The sequence below is a fragment of the Phascolarctos cinereus genome, unplaced genomic scaffold, assembly GCF_003287225.1.
Source record: "Phascolarctos cinereus isolate Bilbo 61053 unplaced genomic scaffold, phaCin_HiC Scaffold_3;HRSCAF=262, whole genome shotgun sequence".
Classification (NCBI taxonomy): Eukaryota; Metazoa; Chordata; class Mammalia; order Diprotodontia; family Phascolarctidae; genus Phascolarctos; species Phascolarctos cinereus.
The window spans coordinates 238584749-238601948 of NW_027555736.1; the positions used below are offsets into that span (position 1 = coordinate 238584749).

At 37.8% G+C, this 17200-nt stretch overlaps 1 protein-coding gene across 1 annotated transcript in view; it reads left to right on the forward strand.

Annotated features, from left to right (window-relative positions):
* Window positions 1–16635, forward strand: part of DAAM1 (dishevelled associated activator of morphogenesis 1) — a 207742-nt gene extending 191107 nt beyond the window's left edge. Inside the window, 5 exon segments of the mRNA XM_078151516.1 lie at window positions 3181–3288; window positions 5174–5234; window positions 8694–8825; window positions 12316–12486; window positions 13910–16635. Of these exon segments, the coding sequence (XP_078007642.1) occupies window positions 3181–3288; window positions 5174–5234; window positions 8694–8825; window positions 12316–12486; window positions 13910–14119 (682 nt within the window). The 3' untranslated portion in view covers window positions 14120–16635.
* Window positions 16636–17200: the final 565 nt, after the last annotated feature.

Genomic DNA, 17200 nt, shown 5'->3' on the forward strand with positions numbered 1-17200 from the left:
AATTATGTGGAGCACACAAATGTCAACCCTAGAAGCTGTTATTGTTGTTATTCATTCTTCATTTTCAAAGAGGACCCATGAGATTGTGGCCAAGGGACAGTGTGTTCTCTCTGTGGCTGATCAGTCATCTACGAGTTCAGAAGTCTCTACCCCAGGTCGGTTACAAGTAGTCCCTTAGAACATGTGGGCTGGAGATGTCTCTGGATCTACACAGCTCCCACTGTAAAGCCATTCTAGAAGAGGTGACTGCTATAATATCTTTGTAACTATCTCAAATCACAGTGATATCCCTGCTGTTCACATTTGGAAGGTGTGGTTTACTGAAGAACACACAATTCAGCCACATTTCTTTCATTTGGAATTTTTACTGACCTGTCATGGAATAATAGTATTTCATCTTTATATGGTCTTCAGTGAGTTGGTTTGCACCTGTTACTTCATTTGAACCTTGCAGTAACCCTGAGGACAAGAAGTGTTATCTTTTATTTTACAGATGAAACTGAAACACATCCAGTCACATCACTAGCAGGTAGAATTTAAACTAGAACCCAAGCTAGTCTCCTAATAAATCACTGTTATGCAGCAACTTTCATACATGCTGCCTTTCCTTAGTCTAACGCTCATTCATTCATTCCATAAATATGTGATAAGTCCCTACTACTTATAAGGCAGGAAACCAAGGTGTGAGGGAGTAGAAGTAGGAATTGGTGTTGGGGGCGAGGGGTGGCAGAGGAAAATTAGGTCCTTTCTTCAATGAGTCAGCAGCCTGGTAGAGGAAACTAATATGTACGCACAAGTGATTATAATTCAAGGTACGATATGCATGTAAGAGAGATGAATGTGGTGCTATGAGATGTCATACTGAGACTATGGCAAGATTTATGTAGTCTGTGCCTAAATTATTGCATGTTTCAACAAATCTTAATGTTTTACTCTTTTTGTGGCCTCCTGAAGTTTGAATTATAGGACTCTTTATAAATGGTAGGCTGGTCAGTACTCAGTCAGTGCGGTCACTGTGTTTGTTGTACGTAACAAAGTTTTGAAAAGAGTCAAGTTACTGGAGACTTAACTAAAGCATAGTTTTATTTGGTTCTTTGTCTATCTATGGACGTTCAGTATTCACTTTTCTTCTGTTACCAGTCTTCGAGAATCGGTATTTAGATGAATGAGCCTATATTTGGACAGAAATCAAATAAGGCCGCATTTTATATAATCAAGGTTTATAGACACATACCCCTGCCACCACCAAAAATTGTAGTTCAGATAGTTAAAGTAATTATTTGCTTCATTCCTTATGATGTTAGCAAATGTCTTTGGGCTTTGAAATAAGAAGAAAATTCAAATTAAATCCAAAGTGCTTTGCTAGGTGCCAAGTGCCTCATACATATTAATAATTATCATATGCCGATCGGTTTTGCTCTGATTATTGGGACCCCCCCAAAAAAAATATGGAAAGGAGAAACACTAGGATAGTCAAAATACATGAGCAGGCAATCACACATAATCAGACTCTGGCTTCTAGCATGAAGCAAAATACTTTCTGTCTGAACTAATTATAATTGGAGAGAGAGGCAGACCTAGATATTATAATAATAATCATTGGCATTTGTTTAACATCTGAAAATTGATCAAGCATTTTATATCTCATTTGGACCTTAAAGCACTATGACTCAGGTGTATTGTGGATGATATTATCCCCATTATACAGATAAGGAAACTGAGGCTTGCAGATGTTGAGGTTTTCCCATGGTCACCCAGCTAATAGATGTCAGATCAGGGTTTGAACCCAGGTCTTCTCGATTTCAAGTCCAGCACTCTATTCACTCGTGTTAGTAGAAATGTTATTTGACAACTATAGTGAAACCTTAATTGATTCAGACGTATCTGAATAAAACAGAATCATTACTTTTTAAAAGAAAAATCTTTTAAAATATTATTTTGGAGTTCATACAGTAACCGAGCTAGCCAGAGTATTGCCCAGCACCTCAGGATCTCACCTGCAAACTGTGGACAGATATGCCTACGTGCTTTTGGGGTGCAGCTCATCTGAGTTTTACAGGCAAAGCATGCTAACTTAATTGCTAGTACATATAAGCTAGTAGCTCAGTAGAGTGTAAACATCTGCCCACTACTACCATTGTTTGCTTGAGTGTTGCTAGGTCTCATTTGAACAGGCGTAGATGAATTATAATTGAAGTGCAATTTAGTTATATAGTTAAGTTTAGGCAGCCTATACATTAATTGTGTGATTCCATATAAAAAGCCTTTGTATGTACTTGGCCTAGAGTACCAAATTCTCATCTTTTTAATATACATAAAGCTTATAGAATCTCAGATTTAGAGATGGAGGTCACCGTAGAGGCAATCAAAGCCAGCCCCTTCATCGTATAGATGAAGAAACTAGGGCCCTGAGAGGTTACATGAATTTCCCGGGGCCACCCAGCTAGTAAGAGGCTGGGGTAGGACCAGTCTTCTTGACTCAAGTCTAGTGCCCTATCTACCCTGCTACTTCTCAAGCTATTAACAGGAAAGTGCTTATATATCCAGTTGGTATGTCTTGGAGCTAAAAAAAAAAAATGAAAAGGGGTCCTAGGACTACTTGAACCATGAGATTGTCACTTTGTAGCACACACTCAGTGTCCTATCTAGAGCTCACTTTAGAACATCTTGTCTCTCTCATCAACCCTGCTCAGACAGCAGAATGAGTTTAGCAGACTGAGGCATTTAATGAAAGAATCTTAAAAGGAGAAGGCAAACTTTGACAGGAATCATTGATAGGTGGCATATCAGTTCTAGGCAAACTGGGTTACTGGAGCCTTAAATATAGTTTGTTCTCAAGGGGGAATATTTAACCTACTTATCCTGTCATTGTAATATTAGTTTTCCTAGCAAACCCTTTTTTAAAAAAATTGCTACATTGTAAAAGTAAACTTTAGTCCAGCCCCTTTAGGAATTCTGAACTTTTTGAAAGAGTGGGAGCTATGCTTCTTAAAGCTTCTAATACCTTTAAACTGCACTAAGACTTTTGGGACACCTCCTCTTAAGGTGGGGTGTGTGTGTGTGTATGCGTATATATACGCATACATCCAGTATCTTTCTTACCTATTAAAGACAGTTAAATTATATGAATCAAAGGCGAATGTGGATCATTTCTAACACTCTCCCCTACTCTCATTACAGGAACATTACCCTTTTGCACTATCTCATAACCACTGTGGAAAAGAAATACCCCACGGTACTGCAGCTGAACGAGGAATTACGTGATATTCCTCACGCAGCAAAAGTGAAGTAAGTGCCCGTCTTGTTCAGCGGGAGTGACGCGGCTCTTTGTTTGTTTCTAGCTTTGCACCTCACTTGTAAAATATCTCATCCTCTGAAATCATTGGCTTTGCCTGTTGGGGTTCCTCCTATTTGCTTTCCTGAGGCCAATACGTGAACATTGAACTGTGTCTCCTCTGCTCAAATAGACTTCATGGTTGTGAGTCTTTTATTTCTCACACCCCTCCATTGTAGCCTGAGTTACTCACTTTGGCATTGTGTAGCCGCTCAGCCTGCTACATGGAAAGGAGGTCGAGAACATGCCTCAAAGGAGCTAGGACGCTACTGGTTTTTTTATATTTTATAGCTTTATTTATAATGTTCTTAAGCATCATTAAATAGTGACTCATAGGCTGTCAATTACCCCTCCTTTTTTTTTTAATTTACTATAAACTCATGGAGAAGCAATTAATTTCAAGGAGACTTAAACATTCTAATTTGTATTAAGCAAATACTGTAAAAGCATAATGACATTTTAAAAGTCAGTGGCTTTGTTTAAAGAAATATATAGAGAACAAGTGGCTTTTAGTCCATGAGCATAGCTTTAGAGATGGAAAGGGACCTGAGAGGTCATGAACCTCCTTATTTTTACAGATGAGGATCAGAGGCCCAGAGAGGTTATGTCTTAGAGACAGGACCTATGCATCCTCCTGCAGAGAAGCATCAGTGGTTAAGCAAATATGGGGCCTATGGCTAAGATGAATTTTTTATTACCGTCCTTGACTTCCCCCAACCCAAAACAAAAGCTTTAGTGATAAGCAGCAATAAAACTGAAGAAGGAGATGGAAGGGTCTACACACCAAAGAAAAACAACTTTTATAGCAAAGAGTTTCAGAAAATTCACAGATTTGACTGTTTCTCATTCCCTTCCTCCAAACCTTCATTTATATTTACTGTGTTGGGGCTTTCTTTATTTACTTTTATGTTCAATTGTCACCGTGTATATTTATCTCGTCACAATCAAGCTGCAGATCTGACATAAGCAAAAGTCATTTTCTTGCCTGAGTATGTACTATTTTAGGGATGTGGCTGAATCTTTGTATTGTTGCCAAGTAAGGAGACTTCCTCTATCAGAGCAAGTTTACACCTTCTCCACAACTTATAGTTTAAGAGTTGCCTGGATGAACATTGAGAAGTTACATGACTTGTTCCAAGTTACACAAACTGTGTGTGTCAGAAGCAGGACTTGAACCCAGATCTTCTTGGCTTCAAGACTGGCTTGCTGACTGTCAATGTTTTGAAATGCAAAATGGCAGTCTGGAATAGTGACATGAAAAAATAATCTAAATGAAGTCAACTTGGGATAAATTCTCTAGTGTGCTATCGACTAGAAACTCTAGTCATTAGTGAAAGACTCACAGACGGTTGGGGAGGAGGTCCAAAAAAAAATTGGCTTACATACAAAGTTTATGAAAACCTACTCAATGGAATTCATCTTGGTTGGAATTTATAATTCTAGAATTGTAGCAGTATTCAGATTTTAGGGCACAGAATGTAAATATGACTTTACCTCAACCCATTTTAGTTGTGTGAAGGGAGCCAAATATGGCAAAATGTAGTCTTTGTTGTGTATGGAATGGCTTGCATAAATTAGGCTTTTGCCTCTATTTTAGATATAATGTCCATGATTTTTGAGTCTACAAGTGTTCCTGTGGGTTGTTAAAAAATCAAAAAGGGTTTAAGAAGAAGCAAATATTGAGCCACTTCCAGACTTTATTGCCAATAGTTTTTCTGAGAGAAATCTTGAAATAAAGGAAAACTAAGGAGTATAAAGTAAACTGATCAGATGAGAATGAACTTTGAATGTTATTGTTTATGAATGGGTTTCTTACTGAAGTGTTGCTATTTACAACAGCATGACTGAGCTGGACAAAGAAATAAATACCCTGAGGAGTGGTTTGAAAGCTGTGGAGGCAGTGAGTATTCCTTGGTTAGATTCTTAAGCCATTTTCACTATTTTGGGTTCTAGTTGTTTTTATCTGGCAATGAGATAAAGAATACTTTTGTGTAGAGGGGCTGGAGGGCGGGGTGGAGCATGCTTTTTCCAAAGCAGCCTGGAATTGTGGAAAGAAATCAATGAAAGTCTGACCTGAGTTCTAGTTGAATTTCTGTTTAATTCCTATTATTTAAAGCCCATTAAGTACCATATCCTTTTGAAAGCTTTTTCTCCTTTTTCTCTCTCTCCTGCACATTTATTCTATTTCTTAATGAGCATTCCTTCTCAATTTCAAATAAGATTTAGCTTGTACTTCCCTCAATGAACTTTTAAAAACCATAATTGTATTTTAAAAAAATAGCACAAATCTGCCTTCTTTCCTTCCCACCACCCTCCCCCTCAGTTAAAAAGGAAAGAAAAACAGAACTCATAGCAAATACACCTAGTCAGACAAAACAAATTCTTTTGCTGTCCATGTCCAAAAATATATGTATTTCAGTTTGCACTTTGAGTCCTTCACCTCTCTGTCAGGAATGGGTAGCAAATTCCATCATGTTGGTTATGAACTTTCAAAAAGTGCTTTATCTAAAATGTATTGTTTATACCATAAATGTAAAATTATCCCCCCTCAAAAAAGCATAATTAATTAAGCAATTGAGCCAGACCTAAAGTTTTGAAATATGTTTATCTCCTTCCGGTAGACAGTCTCATGAATTTATGCATTGTTTTACTGTATACTTCTGTATGTATGTATCATATTCCTCAAATGGACTCTAATCCACATTAAGGCAGGGACCGTGTTGATCTAAATTTTGTATCTCCCCCTTCACTTAGAATATTCTGCACATAAGTGCTCAATAATAAATGTTAAACTCAAATTTCTTGAATAAGAAAGCTGCAAATATAATACCATAGGAGTTGTAAGACTGTGAAGAAATCACTTCAGGATAAGGAGCTTAGGAAATGATAAAACTTACGCTATTTAAAGTCACTTAGCTTCTTGAAGTTGTTGTGCCCAACTCTCTGTGACCCCATTTGGGGTTTTCTTGGCAAATATACTAGAGTGGTTTGCCATTTCTTTCTCCAGCTCATTTTACAGATAAGGAAATAGGCAAACAGGGTTAAGTGACTTGCCCAGGGTCACCCAGCTAAGAAGTGTCTGACACCAAATTTGAACTCAGGTCTTCCTGATTCCAGGCCCAGAGTTCTATCCATTGCACCACGCAGCTGCCCAGCTTTTTGAAGACACTTACCTATTTAAGAAAGAGAGCATGTAGAATAGTGGATAAGGAAGCAAAAAGACCTGGGTCCGAGTCCCACTTCTGATACATAACTGGTATCGTGACCTTGGATAACTTATTAAACTTCACAGAGCTCTGTGTAATACTCTATAAGATGCAGAAAAAATGCTGACCTACATTGGTAGAGGAAGTTCCTGTCAGGGAGCTCCCCACACCGGTTAAATCACAGCACCAGTCCTAATCCCTAACATCTAATTATAAATAAAATGCCATAATGCCTAACCTTTTGTTTATTTTCTTATAACATTAGAGGAATGTGTTGAAAGGAGAAAGGGGAGATTGTATGCATAACCCCCAAATTATCTTTATTTTTTTGTTCAATTAAGTAACAAAAGGTGATGACCTCATTTGGTGAAATATTTTTCTTTTGGCCCCAGTAGCCACAGGCATCATGAGATGAGCTTATAAGGCATTCCTGCACTTCCTTTTAGGTCATTCTGTAGAAGGGTCAGTCCTGAGATCATCTTGCCTTATGGCCCTATTCTGCTGCAATTTCATCTGTTTAGTGAAAGGCTTCTGTGGGAATAGTAATGAAAGAAACTAAACCCAAAGGCCTGCGTAAGGACAGCATGTTCTGTCCTTTGCATCTGAGCTGCTGATTCAACGTGGCTTGTAAAGGAGATGAAAGGAAATTCGAATGAAATAACCTCCTTATTCAAGCTCTAATGATGGAATCTCTAGTTAATTAGAACCATTTTTTTTTCTGGGACTCCCCCACTCCCTTTCTCAGAGCAGTACAGTGTAAAGTGTACAGTCCCAAATTCAGGAGGCACCTAATCTCCCCCAAGACAATTACCAGCTGTAGACAAGAGCAGAGGCGTTCCACTTAGCCAGTTTCCCCGATAACAAAATAGGAATTGTGTGCCTGGGGGATTGTTGTGAAGACAGCACTTTACAAAAGACTTTACAGAAAAAAATTTTTTTTTTTTGCCATTTGGGAGAGGATTCATAAATTGTTTAGGTTAGAAGGGATATCAGAGTCAACCTTATAATTTTACAGATCAGGAAACTTAAGGTCATAGGAATAAAATAATTCACCCAAGGTCGCATAGTAAGTTAATGGACAAGCTAGGACTGAACTCGGGTCTTCTGACTCCTCATGTGGGTATTCTTTCCATTCATTGTGCTCTGTAGCATTCTGTGCCAGCCTCCCAATCAGAACAGTATGGTATTTAAAGATGTAGGAAAATGGTCTCTTTAACTTACCCAGATCTTTATGTATCCAGTGGGTAGTGCTCATTAATTGGGGAATGGCTGAACAAGTTGTGGCATATGATTTTGATGGAGTACGATTGTCCTGTGGGAAATGATGAGAGGGCTGGGTTCAGAAAAAAACATGGCACCATCTATATGAGCTGATGCGAAGTGAAATGAAAAGAACTAAAAGATCATTGTGTGCAGTGATGATGATGATCAACTGTGAAAGGACTTCTGATCAGTACAACGATCTAAGACAGTTATAAAGGACTCAATCCAAAAATGCTGTCTACCTCTAGAGAGAGAACTGATGAACTTTGAGTGCAAATTGAAGTATAATTTTCTCACTTTATTTTTCTTGCTTTTTTTGGAAATATGATTAATATGGAAATATGTTTTGCATGATTTCACATGTATAATTGATATCATTGCTTGCCTTCTCAGTGGGTGGGGAAGAGAAAGGGAGGGAGAGAATTTGGAACTCAACATTCAAAAAGAAAAGAATGTCAGAAATAAATAACAAATTGAAATGTTAGAAGAAAAAAAAGACAGACATGAGATTAAGGAACAGTAGTCTAAGATGGCTGGAACATAGAGACTACATTAAGGGGAAATAATACTAAATAAAAATTACAAAGTCGTTTGGAATCAAACTGTGGAAGGCCTTAAATGCCAGGCCAAGCAGTATGTATTTTATCTTCTAGGCAGCAAGAAGCCACTGAAGATTTTTAGTAGTGGGAATACATGACAGTACCTATGCATATGCATTAAGAGCAGAACCTGAAAGTATCTCTGTGTGTGAGAGGGTAGGGAAGAGTATGTAAGTGAATAAATGAGCATGGACAGGTTTGGTTAAATTTGGGGCTGGCTATAGAAGAAAAGAGTAGAGTTATTTGTGACTTTGAAGAGTAACATTGAGAACAAAATTATATGTGTTTAAGGAATTGGAATACCAGAAATCTCAGGTGTCTCAGCCTGGAGACAAGTTCGTCTCTGTTGTCAGCCAGTTCATCGCAGTAGCCAGCTTCAGCTTTTCTGATGTTGAAGACCTTCTAAATGAAGCTAAAGAACTGGTAAGTCTCACCCAGCACGATCCCCTTTTCTGTTATCAGAGATGTGCAGGCTTGATCCTGTTGACAAATATTGAAGCAGGGACAAAAATGGGATCCAAATGCCATGAGGCAGGAAGAAAAGTGGCAATTGATTCTTTGCCTAAATCGATAGACTTATACCACTTAGATCGGTTTCATTTTCAGGCCTGAAGTCAGTAATTAGAGGAAAGAGCTTCACTGGCATTTTTTTTATTTCTGTAGATTGAAGGCTCTAAGCAACTTAAAACAACTTTAATGCTATGTTCATTTTTCCCTTAGTCACTTTAGAGCAAGCATTTTTAACCTGGGGTCCATGAACTCGATTAAAAAATTTTTTTCATAACTATATTTCAATATTATCAACAGTACCAATAGATTCCATTGAAACTCTAATCTTGAAACTCTTATCTAATGATTTCCTCTCTACTACCTACAAGCATGCCCAAACCTCCATTCTTAAAAAAATCTTTAATGCCACCCCCTCGATCTCTTGTCCTATAACCTCTACTCCCTTTCACAGCCAAACTCCAGGAGACTCTCCCAAACTGTGGAGGGGAGGAAGACTGTTTAACTCACATCAGTCAGTCAATTAGTATTTATTAAAGTTTGCTATTTGCTGAGCACTAGTCCAGAAATACAAATACCAGTAGAAAGAAAGACAAGGAATTTGCATTCTAATAGGGGAAGACCACACATAAAAGGAAGCTGAAGAAGGGAAATAAAGGTGCCTAGGTAGGGGTTAGGGGATTGGGGTGACCAGGCTGGGGAATGGAGTGGAAGTCTTCAGAGTGCAGGCTGGATAAGAATGAACTACATCATGCTTGTGCATCCTCCTTAAATACAGGTTCTAGGAGGAGCCATCCAGTCAGAGAGAGAGTTCACAGGGGCAGAGAGTACTTCCAATGTGTGGATTCCAGCACTGAAGAGCTGGGGAATGATAGAGGAAGTCTGGAGCATAGCCTAGAGAGGAATGAGAAAGTATATATGATAATAATCACCTGTTATAAAATTATGTCAGTCATGTGAGTCAGTCCCAACTATTCTCGTTCTTAAAGCTTTTTCAGCTTGGTGTAGTTTTAACCCTGTGGGCATAGCCTTTAAGAATCCAGAGCTACCTTCATACCAAGATGAGAAATCAGAGTAGAATTTTAGTAAAGGAGGAAGATAATATTGGGGCCTGGTGAACTAGATGCAGCACTTCTTAAACTGTGGGTCACAGCCCTATATGGGCTCACAAAAAATTTGGCAACAGTAAAAGGCTTCTGAATGCACAACGACCAAAAATTAATTCAAAATCAAACAATCTGAGGTGTGTCTGGCAGCGCTTACCTGTGTTGCATTGTGCAACTTCCCTGCAGCCTTGGTTCTGAACCCAAAGCATGCCCATCTTGCACTGAGCATGCCCTCAGGCCGCACAATGCCAACCAAAAAAGGGGTCCCAAGTGGGAAAAGTTTAAGAAGCAAGCCCTGAATTAGAAAATGGTTATCTATGACTGATCTTCATGATAATTAGAATTAGATAAGACAAGATAAAGCTAACTTTGCAAAGGGTCTAAGGATTTGGAGCTGGAAGAAAGAAAATAAGCCTTGGAGAGTAAAGAGATTTGCCCTGGGTCACACAACTGGTAATGGCAGAGCAGGGCCTGGAATCTGGGTCTTCAGATGAAGCCCAGTCCTGTTCCACTGCACTACACGCCTGTCACAAGGCTGCTGTCAGCACCAGCTGACTAAATGCTGTCTATTGACTCCTCAGACACACATTTTGAAATTAGCTAGTGTCAGCAGCCATGCCTCCAGCTTCAATTTCCATTGCATACCCCCTACAAACCCTGTGTGTGCCAGGGCCAACTTAGCGCGCTCAGATGGTTCTTGCTGCCCTGGAGTACGATGAAAAGCAACTGGGCAGGAGACAACGGAGGAGTTAATCTTTAAAGAAACAACACCAAATCCACAGGACCAGCTTTTGAGTGGATGTGTGACTTTGGGTTTGGACCCAGATTCCCACAATATTCTGCACCTAAAACAGACATACGCTTCTCAGTACTGGGATTACTAGATAGATAAAAAAGGTTATTCAGCACTGCTAGAAGTTACTAAACTCTAATACTTTAATGACTCAGCCATAGATTGCCTATTCCTATCTTGATGCATCCTTGAATTTTTTCAGAAATGGAAATGGGTGTCATGTTTGAACAAAGTGATTTTTCTGTTTTGTTTTTTTTTCTTTTCCTTTTGGTGATGGCTTTAATATATATTATTGATTTCTTTTTTTTTTTTTTAAATCGTGTTCATTTCCAAACATGAAACAGATGACCAGCTTCCTTCCTAGGGAGTTATCCTTTATAACATAGAATTTTTTAAAAAGAAGGAAGGAAAAAAAGCAACTGACAATATATATAATATTCCATACCTTTTTCCCCCACCTCTGCAGTGAAGGGAGGGAGATACATTATGTTAGCTTTTTTCCAAGGCCAAGTTTCTATGTTCTAATTAAATGACCTCTCTGCAGCGTTTAACACTGACGGCTTTCTACTCCTGGTACTCCTCTTTTGGTTTTCATGACCCTGTGCTCTCTTGATTTTCCTCCTGGTTTACCATTCTTTCTCAGTCTCTCTTATTGGGTCTTCATCCAAGCCATGCCCACTAGCTATGGTAGCTAGTACTCCTGCTGTTTTTGCTATAGCCTGCTAGATGGAGCAGTGGATACAGTACTGGGTCTGGAGTCTGGAAGACCTGACTTCAAATTTGGCCTCAGATACGTATGAGCTATCTGACCAGTGGCAACTCACTTCCCCTCTGTTTGCCTCAGTTTCCTCAACTGCAAAATGGGGATCGTAATAGCACCTACTTCACAGGGTTGCTTGTGAGGATCAGATGGCATAATTTTTTTTTTTATCAAAAAGCCCTTGATACAGTGCTTGGCACATAATAAGAGTCTATATGAATGCTTATTCCCTTCCCTATTCATTTTATGATACCTTAATGTTCTGTCCCACCCTGTTCTGCTTCTTTTTTTATATATATTTAGTTAATAAAAACCCATTCATTTAATCCATCAAGTTAAACATTGGGTTGAGTAATGGATATTCCACTGAAACAAAGTGTAGAAGGTTCCAAAAACTGTTAGATACCCTGAAATCAACAAATGTTTATTAAATGTCTGCTAGGCTACTAATGCTAATGTTGGAGTTAACAATGATGAAAAACTCAACCCTGCTCCCTCTCCCCCCAGTACAACCCTAGTACAGGGGTCAAATATACAAAAATAAGAAAATATGAGTTAGAGACTGAAGCTTTCACATTGGAGTTATAACCAACATGTTTTTCAGAAGGTTATGGTTATGCTCACTTCACTTCATCAGATTATTCAGGTAGAAGAGCATGTGAATGAGCAAGCTCACTCTTTCCAGTGATACTATTATTGGACTTGTCTTGCTACCTTTCCAATCACCTTCATCCTCCCTTCTCGCAGTTTACGAAGGCAGTGAAGCACTTTGGGGAAGAAGCAGGCAAAATACAGCCAGATGAGTTCTTCGGAATCTTCGACCAGTTCCTTCAAGCTGTCTCCGAAGCCAAACAAGAGAATGAAAATATGAGGAAAAGAAAGGAGGAAGAAGAGCGTCGAGCTCGTATGGAAGCACAGGTAAGAGGAATTTTCTGCGCCATCTTCCTCTCCCCTATCACCCACCAGATATTCTTACGGGATGACCAGAGAGACTTGAAAGGAAAAGAATAATATAATCTGGAAAAAAACTGAAGGGATATATGACAAGAACAATTGAAGATCTTTGCTTTGAGAAGGCTGTTTCGGCAACTAGTATCTGATGTCCATATAATTCAGCCCTTTACCTTAAAAGAAAAAAACCTGTACTATTTTTGATCTGTTCAGTGGTTAAAAAAAAAATGTGTTACTCATGTTCCAAGACAGTTCCCTAATTCTTAAATGAGTAGTAAAAAATTTTTCTTAATTACCACTGATGAGATCCAACTTATACATAGAAAATAAGGAATTTACTATTTTCATTGTTATCTATGTTTTGCCCCAGACTTCTCATAAGACCTTGTCTGTATCACAGTGCTCCTTTTCCCTAGCTTAGAGGTGCTTAGCAGCAATAGCTGTCCATAGCTGATGTATCTAGTGCATCAAAAGATTTCGTTTATTCTCATCTCTATTGAAAATGGAAAACAAATTAATTTAATCCTACCCTTCAAAATACAATTCATACTTACCCTTCAAAATTCAAATACAATACATACCCCTTTTGTGATGGTGATAAAATGTTATTGTGCTATAAGAAGTGATGAGCTTGATGCTCTCAGAAAAAAACGCGGAAAGACCTACAAAAGCTGTTGCAAAGTGACATGTATCGTGTACAAAATAACAGCAATATTGTAAGATGATCAGCTGTGAACGACCTAATCATTCTCAGAATATTCTCAGAAACACCATGATCCAAGACAACTCTGAAGGACTTATGATGAAAAATGCTATCCATACCCAGAAAAAGAATACAAATTGAAGCATACTTTTTTAACTTTCTTTATTTTTCTTGGTTTTTTTTTGTCTATGTTGTCTTTTACAACATGACTAATATGGAAATGTTTTGCATGACTGCACATGTATAACCTATATCAAATTGCTTGCCTTCTGAGTGGGGAGGGAAGAAGGGAGAGAATTTGGAACTCAGAGTTTTAAAAATGAATGTTAAAAATTGTTTTACATGTAATTGGGGAAAAATAAAATACTAAAAAAAAATACATACCCTTCAAAATTTAAAAAAAAAGATTTTTTTAAGGGGCAGCTAAGGTGGCGCAGTGGATAGAGTGCTGAGATTGGAGTCAGGAAGAGCTGAGTTCAAATTCAGCCTCGGATACGTATTAGTGATTAAATCACTTAACCTTTGCCTTCCTCAGTTTCCTTAACTGCAAAATGAGGATAATAAGAGAACCTACCTCCTAGGTTGTTGTGAGAATTAAATGAGATAATATTTGTAAAGTGCATAGTACAGTGCCTGGCACACAGTAGGCATTTAATAAATACTTATTTCCTTCCTTCCTTTTAACAGCTCAAAGAACAGCGTGAAAAAGAACGCAAGGCAAGGAAGACAAAAGAGAACTGTGAAGAAGGAGGAGAGTTTGACGACCTTGTTTCAGCTCTACGCTCAGGCGAAGTTTTTGACAAAGACCTTTCTAAATTAAAACGGAATCGCAAGCGCATTACCAACCAGGTGACAGACAGCAGCCGGGAGAGACCAGTCACAAAACTCAATTTCTAAATTTTCCTTTTACATTTTTTGGAAAGCTCATTAAGCAGTCTTTTGAAGTGGCTAGAACTTTTCATTACACTGCCTTGCAATCCAAACGGTGGCTGTCCTTTTTTTCCCATCTGTGAATGAAAGTGTATGTATGTATGTTTGTATGTATGTATGTATGTATGTATAAAATGTACAAAGAGGTCTTTTGTGGGAGTGACTGGAGACAAGTATGTTTGTGTTCTGTGTACTACAAGTACACGTATGTACATTCACGTTGAGTATGACTTTATTTTTCTTTGCTTAATGCTGGTGACTGTTCAGAAGCACAACATTGTCTACTGAGAAAAACAACAGAGACATTCCTTATAGTTTAAAAAAAAAGGAGAACGAAAAAAGTGTTAAGAATCATTTTATAGTTTCCACACTTGATATACTTTGAAACTCTTCATGCTAGTATAACTAGTGCTGAAGAATCTAGATTTCAAATGGGTTTTGACTTTTGATAATTTGATGTTGGTACATCCTCCGAAGTGACTGCGAGGACCAGTCTTGTGTATCCAAAGTCAGTGTGAGGATACAGTCTGTTTACTAGGAATACCTAGGGGATAATGTTTGTTAGGAATGCCTTGCACACAAACTGAATCATGTAGACCATCAAGTGGAAAACTTTTTTTTTTTAAAATATTCAAAACTTGAACATCATCTGTGCCCCTGCTCTGGTTCCTTTGAGTTCTACAACGTGATGATTCCTTTAAATTGCTTTTGAAAACAATTCAGTTTCTCTAACTTGCAACCTATGCTCTTGTTGAAGAATGAGGTCACCAGAACGTGCTTATCGCTACAACAACACAAAAATGCATTTAAACTTTTCCCCCCCCAAACAAAAATTTTCTACCCAAGACCAGAAAAGAGGAATTCTCTGAAGGGAACAGAGATCCTAAAGTTGTTTTGTTGTGTATTCCATGTTGTATTCAATGGGACGAACTGCATCCTCCGTAAATGTAGGTCAAAACTAAAGGCCGTGTTTAACCAATGCACAAAATGTCAACATTGCTAATTGAGATGCCAAGACCTATTTGTCTCTGTGTACGTTTGAAGTGGTTTGCTATTTATATATTGTCATTTTGAATTTTTTGTAAGTAAAGCTACCTGTAAAATTTCAGTCCAAAAAAAAAGTAAACCTCTCAGGGAGAAATTAATAAAAAACAAAGAAAATTGGAAAATAAAAAAAAAATGGATGCTCACCATTAATGTAGCAACCCTTAATATCCTTAAGTTATACATTATATGAGGAGGACTGTTACTACTTTTTGTTTTATTTATTTGTCTGGGGGGCAGTGGTTAAATTTTTTTTTGTTTTTCCATCAGTACTGCTATGGTTGGTTTTCCTGTGGAAAGAGTAGTTTGTCCTGTTGCACTAAATTTTCTTGGGCCCTAAAATGAGTATATCATGTAAAGGGGATTCCTAGTGGGGACAGGATGCCATTTTCTCACATGTACTGTATAACAAACATGCTGTTTAAAAATAATTTGCATAAACTATGATTCTTAGCACAGACAGTGAGGTGTCTGTGCTGTGTGAAAGCTGTGAAATTTTGTTCTGAGAGTTATCAAGAGCTGTGGTTTATACATGTTTTCCTTATTGCAACTTAGCAATTTTCTACGCACTGTAAGTAAAACTCTGACTAGGGGATAAAGCAGTAATAAATACCAAGCAAAGACTGAGCATACCCACACGCTTAGTTTCCAAGTATTTGCAAACATGCTGATTTAAAGGTGCAGCTCAAAGACTTTGCTTAAAAATTAAGGGGTAAGAGGGGGTGGGGTGGGGAGGGCATGCATATTGAGATAATTTTGGTTTTTTCTTTAACTAAAGTGCCTCTATTTATATTTTTATTTATGACAGAAGCAATTTGGTCTGATTGGATTGAGGAAACTGGCATTTTAAAATGGCCTGTGCATGAATTAATGGCATAAAGAATAGACAAGTGTAGATAGAATCAAATTGGGGGCCGTAAACAATCTCGAAAGGAGCAGGTTTGCCAGTGCTTTGTTCCTCTTACCATTCAGATCGTTCTCACTTTAGGGTGACCACCTTGTTGGGCTGAATTTGCCATTTCTCTTATGGTTTCTTCCCCAGAAGTCTGTGTGCAGGTAATTTCTTGTGCCATTGTAGAAAGGCTCCTTTTAGATTGGTGCTGGTGTAAGTAGCCACTTTTCTCTCAAGTATGTACTTTAAAGATTTTTTTTTATTAATGCCAAAAAAGGAAGAACGTAATTTGTAAACTTAAGTATATGTCATGGTGTGTGTGTTAAAGATTTTTTAATTAATGCCAAAAAAGAAGAGTGTAATAATTTGTAAACTGAAATATGTGTCATTAGCCTTCTGAGCTTAGTAATTGGAACAATTTAGTCATTAGGTACAAGGCTGTTTTTAGTGTAGCAAGCAAAAAACATGATGGATATGTTATGAGATTGTACATTTTTTTTTAAATGGCAAAATGCAATAAAGAAATGACTCCCATTGGTTATACATATATGCTTTTCATGAGTTATTTTTTTTTAAGTATTGACCTGCTGTCACTGTGAACCTCTGATTTTAATGCTTGCAAACTCATTACTAACTCAACTTTGCAGCTATATATTTTCATTTTATTTCATACAGAAAGAACCCACAGGTTCACAGAATTTAGGTGTGGCAGCATTCAGTAATATTTTATGTGTTTCAAGATGTTAGTATGTTTATTATTATTTCCTTTGTAGATGACTCACCACCTATCTTATTTATATAATATTCTTCCAGAGTAAATGATTTGCTTGAGACGTAGAAAAGAATCTTTTGCCCTAATCTGAGAAATTAAAATAGGCTTTTAATTTTTTGTAGGGGGAAGAATCTGAATTTTAAAATTAATTGTATAAGCAAGGCATTACAGCGTGTAGACTTTCACCAGGATGGAATTGCTAAAACTAGATACAAATATGATCAATTTTCCCTGAAAATGCTGGGGTTGCCCATCTTGTCTTTGGTCCCTTTCTCTGCTAGGTTCCCCGGATTATAGTCAAGCCAAAAACAATTGCCCTAATACTAGTTGAGCATAGATC